The sequence below is a fragment of the Pararge aegeria genome, chromosome 6 (assembly GCF_905163445.1).
Source record: "Pararge aegeria chromosome 6, ilParAegt1.1, whole genome shotgun sequence".
NCBI lineage: Eukaryota > Metazoa > Arthropoda > Insecta > Lepidoptera > Nymphalidae > Pararge > Pararge aegeria.
In genome coordinates this window covers 5,161,213-5,175,330 of record NC_053185.1, presented here as the reverse complement: position 1 = coordinate 5,175,330, position 14,118 = coordinate 5,161,213, and the positions used below count along the sequence as shown (strand labels likewise).

At 38.2% G+C, this 14,118-nt stretch overlaps 1 protein-coding gene across 3 annotated transcripts in view; it reads left to right on the top strand.

Moving 5' to 3' along the window:
• LOC120624687 (rootletin) overlaps positions 1–13,451 on the top strand; it is a 93,243-nt gene extending 79,792 nt beyond the window's left edge. For all 3 annotated transcript variants that reach the window (XM_039891362.1, XM_039891361.1, XM_039891363.1), the window contains exons 2-12: positions 1,566–2,634; positions 3,334–3,560; positions 4,044–4,171; positions 4,358–4,530; positions 5,187–5,402; positions 6,046–6,275; positions 7,327–7,425; positions 8,454–8,718; positions 9,313–9,421; positions 12,287–12,346; positions 12,900–13,451. In XM_039891362.1, the coding sequence (XP_039747296.1) occupies positions 1,589–2,634; positions 3,334–3,560; positions 4,044–4,171; positions 4,358–4,530; positions 5,187–5,402; positions 6,046–6,275; positions 7,327–7,425; positions 8,454–8,718; positions 9,313–9,421; positions 12,287–12,346; positions 12,900–13,106 (2,760 nt within the window). In that variant the 5' untranslated portion in view covers positions 1,566–1,588 and the 3' untranslated portion in view covers positions 13,107–13,451. The remainder of the gene's footprint in view (positions 1–1,565; positions 2,635–3,333; positions 3,561–4,043; positions 4,172–4,357; positions 4,531–5,186; positions 5,403–6,045; positions 6,276–7,326; positions 7,426–8,453; positions 8,719–9,312; positions 9,422–12,286; positions 12,347–12,899) is intronic.
• Positions 13,452–14,118: the final 667 nt, after the last annotated feature.

Genomic DNA, 14,118 nt, shown 5'->3' with positions numbered 1-14,118 from the left:
AGTGGCGGCATGTGAATGAGTGTCGCAACTCTGAGTGCTACGCCTCGTGGGAACGTTCTGTGCCTTGCTGTTTTGTATGATGCCTAAATAGGGGTCATAATGCTGTATCGACAGTAATTTTTACGACATCCCTGGCGTAGTGATGAGCGTTGTGGTCTTAGGAATGGGAATTCCTGGGTTCGATTCACGGTGTGGGAAATTTGAATTTTTATTCTGATTTTTTTCCTGGCCTAGTCCGATGGTAGGCTTTGGCCATGGCTAGATACCACCCTACCCACAAATATGTGCCGGTACGCGATTTAGCGTTCCGGTACAATATTCCGAAACCGAAGAGCTAAATATAACTGTAATGCCAAATTCTCAAGAGCCTGAAAACTGCTAATATCGCACTTGGGCAGCGTAGTGGACTGCCTAAAAGCCGTAAAGTAAGCCGTAATGCGTTGATGAAGGAATTAATTTTTCCTTGTAATATATATCTCAGCCGATCTACTGATTTGAATGAATGTCGCAACTCGCGAGACTGAGTATTTCGGCTAGTTGAAACGTTTTGTTCCTCTCTCCGTTTTGTATAGGGGTCATACATACGGCTGTATCGACAATGAGCTTTGTTATTACCTTCATACTGCACACATAGTCCCGCGGCAGCTATAAAAGCTATTTATAATAGTTAAGGCTTGTTCATGTACTCTCTACAGTCGCAGTTTTAACTGGGTGCAGTTTATATTAACTGACATCCATAATGCAACTATTTTATCGGCATTGAATTAATGTTCTCTGGTATGCGTCTCATTAAACGATATATTTGCTTTGGTTTAATAGTTGTATAGCGATTAAGTTGTTATAATTTGACATTGTTGCAATATACTTTAAGATATTTTTGATTTTTAATGTACCATACATTAGTAACCAAAAATAGGTACCGTTTACTTTACCTAAGCCACTTTGTCACTGTATCTAGGTTTTTCAATTTAATTTTAATAGTTAGGATAACACAAATATATTATACATATATATATGTATTTGTAGTTAATGATAATGGTGGTATAATACATATATATGAATAATATATATGTGTATTTATTGCTGATTACTGATGCAAGTATAAAAATGCTGATAACCTACCACATGATCTGGCTGGTATTAAGGGATTATTTTTATTTATATTATTAGCCTAAGGAAGGGCAGACGCGAAATCCATCCCTGAAATTAATACAGTACACTTTAACCTTTCAAACTGTCCGGCGTAACCGAAGAAAGACATTTTTAATGGAATTGTTACGTATACCGTCCGCTTCTATAGTCATTCAAATTGCGGAGGTTAAAGTTACTTCTTTTACAAAATACTTGCAATAAAACGGCGAACAGTTTGAGAATAGGCGAATAAGAACAATAGAAATATCTAAGCTCCCCAGAGACTGCGACCCGTGGCCGGAGGGCTTCTGCACAATGGACGCTTTACTCGCACAATACCACTGCATCGAACTGATTACTTGGCACTGAAACCACCCGTCTACCCATATAAAATACACTGCAATTTTTCATTTTAACGTTTATTTTCGTTCCAGATCATGTGACTTGAAAACACGTCATGGAAGAAGAAAATACGAACAATACCGTCGAAGTTAGTGCCGCACCGTCTAGTTCTGAAGTCGCTGAACTGAATAATCATGAAGAACAAAAACCCGTGTGTAATAAAGTTAATGAAAATGGTGATAATACTATCGCAACAATTAAAGAAGAAAGTGATATAATCGTAGAGTCATTTCAAAACTGTAAAAGTGAAAGTGTAGATTTTAAGGAGTCATTCGTAGAGAACGGTTTGTGTGAAGCGATCGATGAAGTGCGCTCAATATGCGATCTAGATAGCTTACCGGCTGGTGATGAATTAGTGCTCGGAGCTGCGGGCAGCGACAGTGGAGTAGAAGGGTGTGGACGAGCGCTCAGTAGTGGAGGTGGATCTCGGTCCTGCGCTTCAAGTGTGGTTTCCTGTGGTTCGGGTTGCGGGTCAGAAAGCTCTTCGCTCGCAGGTGCTCCGCCTCGACCCCGACGACGAGTTAACGTCACCGTAGCGGAGCCAAAAAGAAGTTCCCCAGTAGGTTCATCAACGCCACGACCAGTCACGGCACCGCGTGGACCTAATCTAGCAACACGTGAGCGCGCGAGAAGTAGAGAAAAACCTACACCCCCAGAAAAACCCCGACCCCTGACACCCAAACCCCGAATAAGGCCAACAACCGATCTTCCTAATCTAGTCCGTGAAAGTCCAGCTTTACGTGCCAAACCTACAAAAACTTCTACAGCTAGATGTAGAACGCCAAACTCTCCAGTCGACGAGAAAAAGTGGCCCACCAACGGGCAGCGATTGTCGACCGCTCCAGACGTGTCTGCCACAAGAGTGGCTGCCGATAAATATGGAACGTTGCCACGAAGGAGGCGAGATGTTGAACCAGAGTCTTCCCCCAAACATGAAACTACACCACCGTCATCCAGGAGACCCACAGTATCGCGATCTGCCTCATCAAGATCCGCAACTAAAACTCGCGTAAGAATATACGCTGAGAAAGTTTCCCAGACTGTTATGGTCGGGACCGATATAGAATCCGCTCTAGCGGGAATCGTGCCAAATATAGAAAGGTATTTATTAATTGCTAGTTAAATTTTTAGAGCCTTTTACACCTCCAAGACGACTAAGCAGGAGATAAAACTTTTGTCCACCTTCTAAAACACGGCAATATGGAATGAGAGAAGTTGAACATTATTTGGACATTATTTGTGGAAATAACGTCCTCGTTGATTTAATAAAGCTAATGGAGAAGATAATATTTTGTCCTCGCCCCGGATAAAAATGTCTTCTGCCCATGCTAGTCGTGCTGAAGTGTGTCGGTGTGTCGGACAGCTTATTCACATAACATTTTGTCTGTGTTACTTGAAATAAAGTACCGAAGACACTTGTCAGTAGGTGATAAAACATACTCTTAACAGGCTTCTGATATGGTTAAATATTATTTTTCGAACATGCTTGGAAATTTGGGCATTATTTTCACAACCTGCTCCGAACTAAATCTAAATGACTGTACTATCCAAATAGATGCGAGCAGCGGCTGGCAAAAGTTGTATGAAAATGATTGTGGTCGTGGTTTAGCGGATAAATAAATTCATACCTGTCGTAATCACTTAAAAATGGAACAATCGTTTACTCCCTAACATGGCAACCAAGGAACTTAACAAAAAATTTATTTAAACTTCGAACTGGCTTGAGAATTGACAAAAAAAAAACAAGTTCTTCCATCGATGCATCTTATGCTAGTCGCTGCAATAATGTACTATTTTCAGCCGCATCGACGTAACGCGATGTCACCGTGGAGTGCAAGCTAGTGCTCGTGACACGGATATCGCGCGACTTGTCGCAGCGGCGGCAGTGGCCGAGGCGGCGGCGACAGAGGAGCGCGAGAGAAGGTTGCACGTGGAAGCGCAACTAGCTGCAGAACGCGCTGCTAGATTGGCTGCAATATCGGAGCTAGAGAGAAACTCGCAACGACTTTTGGAGCTCGCCGGTGCTGGTATGAATTTTATAAATTATTAGTAGTAGAGTTTTGTGACAGAGCTCGTCTGGGGTTAGTACCTACCGCCATTCTTATGTCCTCATGCTTGCATCAAGACGTGACTGCGGTATACACCTATTTAACCACCATGTTATAAGTTTGACGAATCTGTGTGTATTTGTTGTGTGTTTGAGTGTCTGTCTGTGGCAACGTATTTCCCGTCCGGATGAACCAATTATGATTTTATTTTTTTTTGTTTGAAGGGTAACATATTCGAGACTGTTCTTAGCTATGTTTTATGAAAATCGGTCCAAAATGGCCGCCGCCACATAATGGCGGTTTACGTATAAGTATTTCACAACTCCGACAATATCGAAATAATGTGCACTATGTTGAGAATCGGAGTTCTTTTTAAATTTTAAGTTTATATCTAGATATTATTAGGAATATTGATTAACCAAGAAATTTTAGTTTAAAATCTTTATGACTTAATGGTTTTAGGCGCCGGTGCCAACGCAGACGGCTGCTTGCGAGTATTGGAGGAGCAACTACGTTCGGCCGGCCAGCTGGCGACGCGACAACGCGGCGACATCGACGCGTTGCGGGAGCACTGCGACAAATTACATGCGGTGCGTTCACATCGCCTTGTCCTATTACTCCATCTTCTTTTGCCCAGGCATATCAGTACCCTTAGTACGACTTACGTACGTACTAATGAAATCTGCATAAACAAATAATCATCGATCGATTTTGGATTAGATTGAATATTAATTTCGGTCGGTAGAGAGGTATACTCAAAGTATACGTTGTTACAGGAGGCATGCAATGCTCGGGAGACCTCGAGGGTGCTACAAGCGCGATTAAGTGAGGCGGAACGTGAAGCAGCCGAAATGCAAGACTTCCTCGCCGCGGAGACCGGCGCGTTAAGTGACTCCTTACGTGATGCAGAGGCCGAAATAGCACGTCTGAATATCGAGCTAGAGCGCAGGTATGAGTTGTATTTTATCAATTTAAAATAAAATCTGCGACTCTCTGGCAATCGCGGCCTGAGCGCTTTACCAATCAAGCTACGGGTCTCCTACCGTCGATGCAGAAATCTGTATATATGCCTTTTACAAAAGTCTTATAGCGACATTGGCGCCATCTAGTAGGAAACATTGCAGTATCGATTTACTTTTTTAAAGGTCCATATTACAATGAGACACGTTTAAAAACTTGTCTCATTGCTATACGGACCTTGAAGAAAAATATAAAAAAAAATTATAAGGAAAAAAAAATCCTTAAGTTGCCTGGCAGAGATCGCTACTTAGCGATAAGGCTAAGTAAGGCCTAAGGCCTTTTGTATCCTGCTTCATTCTTCATGTATTGGTTCTTTTTTTTGTCTCTTTTTTCTGAGTGGTGTACAAATAAAGAGTATAAACAATAAATAAATAAATAATTTTTATTGGTGTTTTTAGGATAAGTTGTATTTTAATTTTAGCACGTGCATACACAAATAAAAGATTTTCTATCTTTCTTTCTTTCTTTCTAATTAAAACAATAAAAGAACGAAAAAAGTCATACAATAGTTTTGTGGAGGCATAAACTAAGTATATGTTGATTACTTTTGATGATGATGACGTAACTGGAACGTGTTTGGCGCAGACGCAGCGAGTGCCGTCAGCTGGTGCGCATGTGCGAGCAGCGGCGCCAGGAGGCGTTGGCTGCGGGCGCGAGGGCGAAAGGGGGCGCGGGTGCGGCGGCGGCACTAGACACGCTCTCACGACGCCTGCGGGCTCTGACAGAGGCCGTGCGCGCTGCATACGCCCTGCCACCCCACGCCATGCACCCCACCGTCTATCACAATGAGGCATATTGCAGGTGAGTTGCAAATCCATCCGCACGCACGCATACGCACGCACACATACGCACGCACGCCCACACATGCACACAAACACACACACGCCCCCACACACTCACACACACTCATTGCAGTGTTAGTGCTTCTTTGTAATTGTGATCCACAACTGCCCTTAGTTTGACCCGGTTTAAAGTTGTACTAGTATGGTTATTTATCGTGGGTTGGGTTTTAATTTGGCCTCTTTTGTGTGTTAACACTCATTGGCGTTAGTAAATTCAAAATTCAAATTCAAATTCAAATTCAAAAATGCTTTATTCATGTAGACCTTATTACAGGCACTTATAAAGCATTCATTTAACATGTTACACGAATGTTAGTGATGGTGATAACTGCATTCGTTAACTTAAAACTAAAGCTAGGAGGGTTCCATACGCGCCCTGGTCTAAGAAGAGCCCACAACAAACTTAGCCAGGTTTTTTTTTATATCACCATCTCTTGAGCTATGAAGTAAGAGCAATTCATACCCAAGCTTTTTTATCATACATGTAATCCTTAATATTGTAATAAGATTTTTCTTTACTGATTTTCTTTCAGTACGTAATTCTGAGTGTTAAATAAAGGATATGCATGAAATTAATGTTGTCTTATTTGTATTTGACACAGTCGCAGCGACAGCGGCGAGACTCTGTCCCCAGAGGAAGACACCCGCGGAGGACTACTCGGCGCAGTGGCCCGTGCCCTGCGATCCGCAGCCTCCGCCGCCCCTCTAACCCACAATGCCCATAACACACACTACGCCCATGACGACGAGCGCTCCCGTGTGTCCGACGACAACGACAACTCAGCTGACTTGCTCGACTCGGAGACGGAACCGTGTCTAGTTACAGATCCAGGTACAAATAACTAATATTGCTAGCAAGTTATCTTTACACAACCGGGTATCACCACAAAGAGGATGAAACACTTTAAACATCATTTTTAAATTAGAATTAACGAGATTAGAAACACTTTAAATATCGTTGTAAATAATACACAACGGCGATCGAAACAATATAAACATCGTTGTAAATTAGACTTAACGAGGATAGAAACACAAATATCGTTGTAAATAAGACACAACGAGGATCGAAACACTATAAACATCGTTGTAAATTAGACTTAACGAGGATCGAAACATAAATATCGTTGTAAATAAGACACAACGAGGATCGAAACACTATAAACATCGTTGTAAATTAGACTTAACGAGGATCGAAACACAAATATCGTTGTAAATAAGACACAACGAGGATCGAAACACTATAAACATCGTTGTAAATTAGACTTAACGAGGATCGAAACACAAATATCGTTGTAAATAAGACACAACGAGGATCGAAACACTATAAACATCGTTGTAAATTAGACTTAACGAGGATCGAAACACAAATATCGTTGTAAATAAGACACAACGAGGTCCGAAACACTATAAACATCGTTGTAAATAAGACACAACGAGGATCGAAACACTATAAACATCGTTGTAAATTAGACTTAACGAGGATCGAAACACAAACATCGTTGTAAATTAGACTTAACGAGGATCGAAACACAAATATCGTTGTAAATAAGACACAACGAGGATCGAAACACTATTAACATCGTTTTAAGTTAGCCATAACGAGGATCGAAACACGAGAAACATCGTTTTAAGTTAGCCATAACGAGGATCGAAACACGCGAAACATCGTAGTACTTAGTAGACTTAATGATCCTCGCTTTATGTTACAAATGTTCAGTTCGGATATGAATATTTTCAAAATTTGCCAAACTTTCTTCCTATTTCCCCTCCAAATACCCGTGTGCTTGAAGTAAAAACGACTTTTTTGAATCTTACAATCTTTTTTACTCTTTAACGCGCTAATAGAAATTAGCACATGTAATTTAAAAAAATACTTTTGCTAGAATGTGCGGAGGAATGGTGGTCAGGTGCTGAAGGCGCAGGCGCCTGGAGCGGTGAAGAGCTATCACCGGAAAGGGAGTCTTGCGGAGAAGGCGATAAAGGTCAGATTTCCTTAACTACATTGCTACTTAAATCTGGCTCGAAGGACCACTTTTATCATGTAGTGTCTGGTTCATCACGCCGCACAACCTAGGCGGGGCAGAAGTATCCGCGACGTTCGCAAAAATAACATGTTAAAAAGTAACCTCACCGTCAATTATGTGTGGCAAAATATTAATTAAGCTATTCTTTCTTTGCATTGAATAAGAGCTTTTTGTGGCAGAGCTCGTCCGGAGAAGTACTACAACCATGTATATTTCTGCCGCAATGCAGCATTGTTGCAATGCCGTATACCGGTTGTACACGACTAGCATGGGCAGGAGAAAACTATATTCCTGGGTAAAGGATAAAAAATTATCTTCTCCCACAGCTTTATCAACTCTCAGAGCACAGGTGGAAATAATATCCAAATAATATATGTGTAATAATAAACGGAGGTAATAATAATAATAATAATAAGCATTGTTAATAATTAAAAAAAAAAAAAATAAATAAATAAATGATAGAAATAAATTTTTAACGGGGGTAAACTTCGATAATAATTTAACTAACTAAAAAGTTGATACATTTTCTAAATCATAAATCAAGCTACTAAATAAAATAAATTTAATAATATGTCCTACAGTAACTCCACTGTAACTGTAGTACTGAGTATATCCCGACATACTAATTACGTAATATTTTCGAGGGTACAGACGTGATGATGTTATGTTGTGTAAAAAATGCATATTTGTGCGAAAGTAGTTGTGGTGAATATGCTGTAATTTTCTGAAGAGTTCTATTGTCTGTCTCCGGAACTCTTCATCAGATCTATATAAAATATAAATGGGATCATTTCGGAAAAATAGAATTAAGCGAAACGGTCTATGAATGACGGAGTTATGCCCGATGCATAAAGAAAAACAACCGAATTCATAAGTCGGTTAAAAACTATCAGCGCAGTCGTTCGTGATTTACTTCAGTCTAGCCAACTGAGATAGATCGTATCTACTGTACAAAGTTATATCTATAGTTCTGCGTTAATTTATAGAAGCGGAAGGCGAAGGCTCAGCGGAGTCGCAGTCGATGTCAGAGCGGGACTCCCTCCGCAACCTCTCCGCCGCCATCGCAGCGCGCCAACGTTGGGAGGCCGAGGCGGAGGAGGCGGCGCGCGGCGCACTATTAGAACGTGTGTTGGCGTTGGACCTACGACTTGCGGATTTACTACGTGCGTTGGCAGCCGCAGCACAAGCCGCCAACAGTCCCGGCTCAAGAGCCCCCGACACACCCACAGCTGCGTTGGCGCACGCACTCAGGTACGGAAAGAACCGTTTTTATGTTATTCATTAATTTTACATCAAAAATAGCTTAGTAGTAACTTTTTGTTTTGTAGTCTTTTCTTCTTTCTCTAATATGTTTCTTCAACTAAAGGTTGTCTGGAGGAGATCGCTAGCGATAAGGATATCTGTATTAGTACATCAATAAAGCTTACGAGTGTAAGTTATATTCAAGCGCGACCAACCTAGAACCCGTCATTCCGTTCTATCAGTTACGATTGTCGTCTCAAGTGTAATCTTATCATCAGTTAACCAGTAGAAGATTCTTTATTCGAGTGTTATTTAAGTACATATGAGGAGTACTTCCAGCTATGCTCATCTCTCTGCCGCAAAGCCGCATTAATGTGCTCGGGCACAGTTAGTACGAAATAACATTGCCTCCGTCAAACGTAGCAGCAAATTATTGTAAAATCTTGAGCTTTTAAAAAAAGTTTAAGAAAAAAGTTAATCATACTATGGCGTTAGTGTTTTAGTACTCGAAAAATCTTGTGTACTACATATCTCATCGTACTATATTATAATTAACACGATAAATTAACAGTTAAATTGAAAAAAGTTTTATTTTTCCGCCAGGGATAAAATCGAAGTGACAGAGAAAAATGTAGCGGACGTGGTGGTGAAAAAACTTGCTGAATTAGACGCGTGCAAGAACCTCATGGAGCAATACCAGCACTCTATAGAAGTAAGTTGCATTTTATTGGTTTTTAAAAAGACAGTTAATATTTATTAAGTTGAATGAACCGGACAGTAACGAAGATTCTCAATTAAATTTTCTACATAAAAACCTCAAAGACATATTTAAAAAAAAACTTGGCCATTATTAAGAATATACTAATACATTCTATATTATTCTCCTAATTTGCAATGTGTTTACTGGCAGCTTTAATAAGATTAAGTAATAAAACTTCACAATATTTATATTTTTTAGGTATATTGCAATGGACAATATATATTATAAGTAGGGCCCAATCATACTGAAATTTAAACTACGAACTAAATATTCATGACAGATTTTATTATACTTTCTTACAAAAATAGTAAACTTTATGTTTAAGAATAGTTAAATATTTTCAATTTATGTATGAAAATACTTATACCAAAAATAATTTTGTTTACATCCAATACTGTCAACGTAGTGAGTAGCGTTAGTGCCGTTAACTGATTTGATGTGAAACAGGTATTTACACCATTCAGGGCCTGTTTGGCGATCTCGAGTCAAGAATAAAATGCAAAGGTTAATACCCACTCTTAATACAATATCAGCTTTTATATGCACATCTACGTTGCGTTCTGTGCTATCTCTCTCTTGTATAAATAGAAAAAAATAAATTAAGAAGGCGAAATGCGTGGAAAAAAATTGTATACATAAATATTGAGGGGAAGATAAACCTAAACACATACCTGTAGTATAATAGTAATAATTGTGTGCGTGCACGCGTGTGTGCGTGCGTGCGTACGTGTGTGCGTGTGTGAGTGTGTGTTTGTGTGTGTGTGTGTGTGTGTGTGTGTGTGTATGTGTGTGTGTGTGTGTGTAGCAAAGAACAACCGAGGGCAGTACATAGTGGAAGATATGCAGTAGGCGGAATTCAGAAGCGAGCAAAAAACATGATGGCTGGAACAAACATTATATGATGCGTTGTGCTGTGAATTTGGAAGTGATTGCGAAGTTTTTGCTTGATCTGCGCCGTGTTTTTGCTTATGGAATTCGGGACCAGCATTTATCGAATATGTTTTATTTCAAGTAGGCCTATTACTAAGACTCCGTCTCTCACGCAAACGGTTTACAAAAGTCGGACTGGAATGTGCGAGAAAAACGACTGAGGGTGTGGCCAAAAACTTTAGGAAATAAAAATTTAAATTTATAAATAATACTAACTAAACTAAAAATCAGAATAAATACTATAATTAAGAAGGCTCCCACACATGGAACGTTTTTTAAATAATTTGTATATATATTATTATTAACCTATTCAAATTATACAGATTAGTACAGAGTATCTGTATTTTTTAAAACGTATAAAATTATTTAATGTTTGTAATATATTATGAGAGAGAACACAGACGTGACTGCCACATACATAGCTTCATCCCGGCGCGTTGACTCGCGACCTCCAGCACTATGTATATTGTATATAACTGGGAAGATGTAAATATTGCATTAATTGGCTGAGCTCTGTTGTGATTAAGTTATATTATGTTAATAACACGTGTTGTTTTAAAAAAGTAGAATCTGAGTCCAAAATTACACTACATAAATATTGATATTGATAAAATTACCATCCAATTTGTGTTATACATTCAAAATGTGGTCCTTCGCGCTGGATAATATTCATCATTAGACATAGGCGGGCATAGGCCTTCTTACACATGGGAGAGAAGGTTAAAGAGCAAAAGCCCACCTCACCGCTCCAATGCTGCGTGATGGCTGCTGAAGCTGGATATATAATGCAACAAAAAAAATTAAAATAATGTATTAATTTAATAATGATACAAAAATTATAAATATATTATTCAATATACACTACATCTTTGTTGTAGGTAGTTTTGTTTTTGATAGATGTAAAAGCTGAAAACTATCACTATGCCAAAATGTATTCAATGCTTGCTGTTTAGACAATTGAAAATTAGAATTAGTTAAATTAATTTAAGTAAAATAGTTCTGTTGTTATAAATCAATAGTTACATAATTTTAGCTTTTACAGAATGTATCATAAATACATCATATAATAAAATCTGCAATCATTATTTAATGTTTTTTTTTGGACTCAGTGCAGCATATTTTATATTATGCAATATCAATAAGTAAGGAATAGTCGAACATAGAATTTGCGCTTTGGGCATTAATATATAGCCCTAACATTTTTTAATTAAAGGCTGTCTGTGTAATGCAACCGATACAACAACCGACACATGTTTATAGGAATTTGCATTGCCGACCATCCAAATGCATGATTGTTTATCCAAGCCAACAAACTGGTCACCGTGTTTTGGCTATATATTCGATCCGTGGTACTGCTAGATCGAGACGATTGAAAAAACTCCGTGGGACTGTTTTTGTCGGACCGATTTGCTCGCATGCGTAAACGCGATTAATGGTGCTGCTGAAGTTCTGTAGCCTTAGTACAAAGTAAAAGCCAGTCGTTTTCTAGTATGGAAATACTTGAAGATTGGAGTAAAATGGATTTTGCACTGCACTAAAGCTCGGGCATTTGACAAAACGTTTGCAAAACAAAAATCAGAAAACTGTTCCTCTTGAAAACTAATCTTGTACTAAGGCTACAGTTATAAAATGTTAAGAGTTAATATTTGTAACAAATTGTAAAAATAAATTACCAAATGTTCTCATGTTGGGAAAACTATATTTGAACATAGTTAGCCATGATCATCAGTCAGAGTGAGAGCATCGAAAGCATGTAACAAATTCTAACAAAATATTCGACTCAAAAATGTTTTACATTTTTTTTTATATACATATCGGTTGTCGCTATCGGTTGCAATGGACAAACAGCCTATACTACGTGTCATAACAGTGTCTTGTATTTGACAGGTTCTAAAAAGTCAACTGGCACAACGCGGTGAAGAGGACGAAATAGATTTAATTGAACAAGTTAGTAGCAATTTTTTTAATTATTATCTCTTTAATGTAACGTTTGTCTTTTCCATTTATTGAAATAAATTTTATTACTCTTTTAATTCTTTTTAAATGTATTTCTGAACGGTTTTTAAACTTCTAGTCAAACTTATTTTCTTTCTTTTAATAAAGTAAATAATAAATAAGTTTACACTATTTGGTTATCTATTATGCATTTTGGGAATGTCAAAATTTTTTATCTTTGTACTTAATGTGTAAATTTTTTATCTTTGTACTTTATGTGTACTTAAAGTAAGTTGTAAATTTTGGGAAAGAAATTTAGCATCAGTCAAATAACTTGTTTAAATTTAATTTAAGCAAAACGGTGATAGAAAACATCGTGAGGAAACCGGCATGCTGTAAAGATCTCCATGTTCTGAAGGACGTGTGAAGTCTACCAATCCTAAACCCTTCTTATTCTAAGCGGAGACCCGTGCCCTGTAGTGGGCCATTAATGATGATGATGATGATGAAATAACTTTTATGCTTAAGAATTATTGCCACTGCTCATTTCCAATACTCACTGCAGGAGATAGAGTGCTGTGATGAAGGTGAGCGTCGCCGTCGCTGCGAGGCAGTCGAGGCCGCGCTTGGAGCTCTGTCCCACGCGCCGCGCCTCTTGCCTCTTCGTCGCCGCCTCGAACGCCTCGCCTTAGCCCTCGCCGCCCCCCCGCCCGCTCACTCCCCGCGAGCGCCCACCGCGACGGCGCCTGCGCAGCCCGCCGCATGCACTTAGAAACGTCTGATATCAAAATGGCTACAACCCATAGCCGTAAAGCGAGTTTATAACAAAAAACTAACTAACATTGACTATTTTAGTCTGTTTCATAAATCGATAATATTAATTCACTGGTCTAACAGCTAAAAACCATAAGTTTTTATCCTAAAATAAAATCAAGCTATATCGATTTTTGTACTTAACTTTAAAAACTGTCTGTTAAATAGGCAGTAACTGGGATTGGAAAGTGAAAACTACATACAATGTGCATATTTGCCTCGTAAGCCGATGCGCGTCGCCAGTCGCAATTCATAACCATGTCGCATGTCAGTGACGTGACCTTAAATGTTGTCCTTCAAAACAATTAAAGCAATAATTAATTATTACAGACAGAATTGTTAATAATAATTAATTATTAATTATATAATTGTTAATAATAATTAATTATTAATTATATAATTGTTAATAATAATTAATTATTAACAATTCTTAATAATAATTAATTATTAACAATTCTGTTCGACACTAATGTCCTAACCGAAAAAAAATGACACCTCTAAAAATAATGCTATCATTCGAGAAAAATAGCGAACATAGGTACAGACTTTAGACCTGTCGATTTAGTTTAGTATAGAAATTTGTGACAGTACCATTGTCAATTTATTTGAATCAAATTGTGAATCAGGGTATATTGTTCAGTGTTATGATATGTTTTAAAGACAGAATATTTCTTTCAACATTTGAGAGAAATAGATAAACGAAAAATTTATCGATCAATTTAGACTAAAGTTCATCTTAAATTCGTATTATTAATAGATAAATTAATACCTTTCTATTTGTAATACGAAGGCGGAGTTCTACGTCAGTAAAAAACCACGAAGACCCCGCGATTTTGGTTTTGTAGTTAAAAGCAACATATACAAAACCATATTGTGAGATTAATACAAGCTGATTTTGCATTGAGAATAATCGATTAATATGAAAGATCAATAATATCTCATAATCCTTGGTGTTATTATTATTAACAATA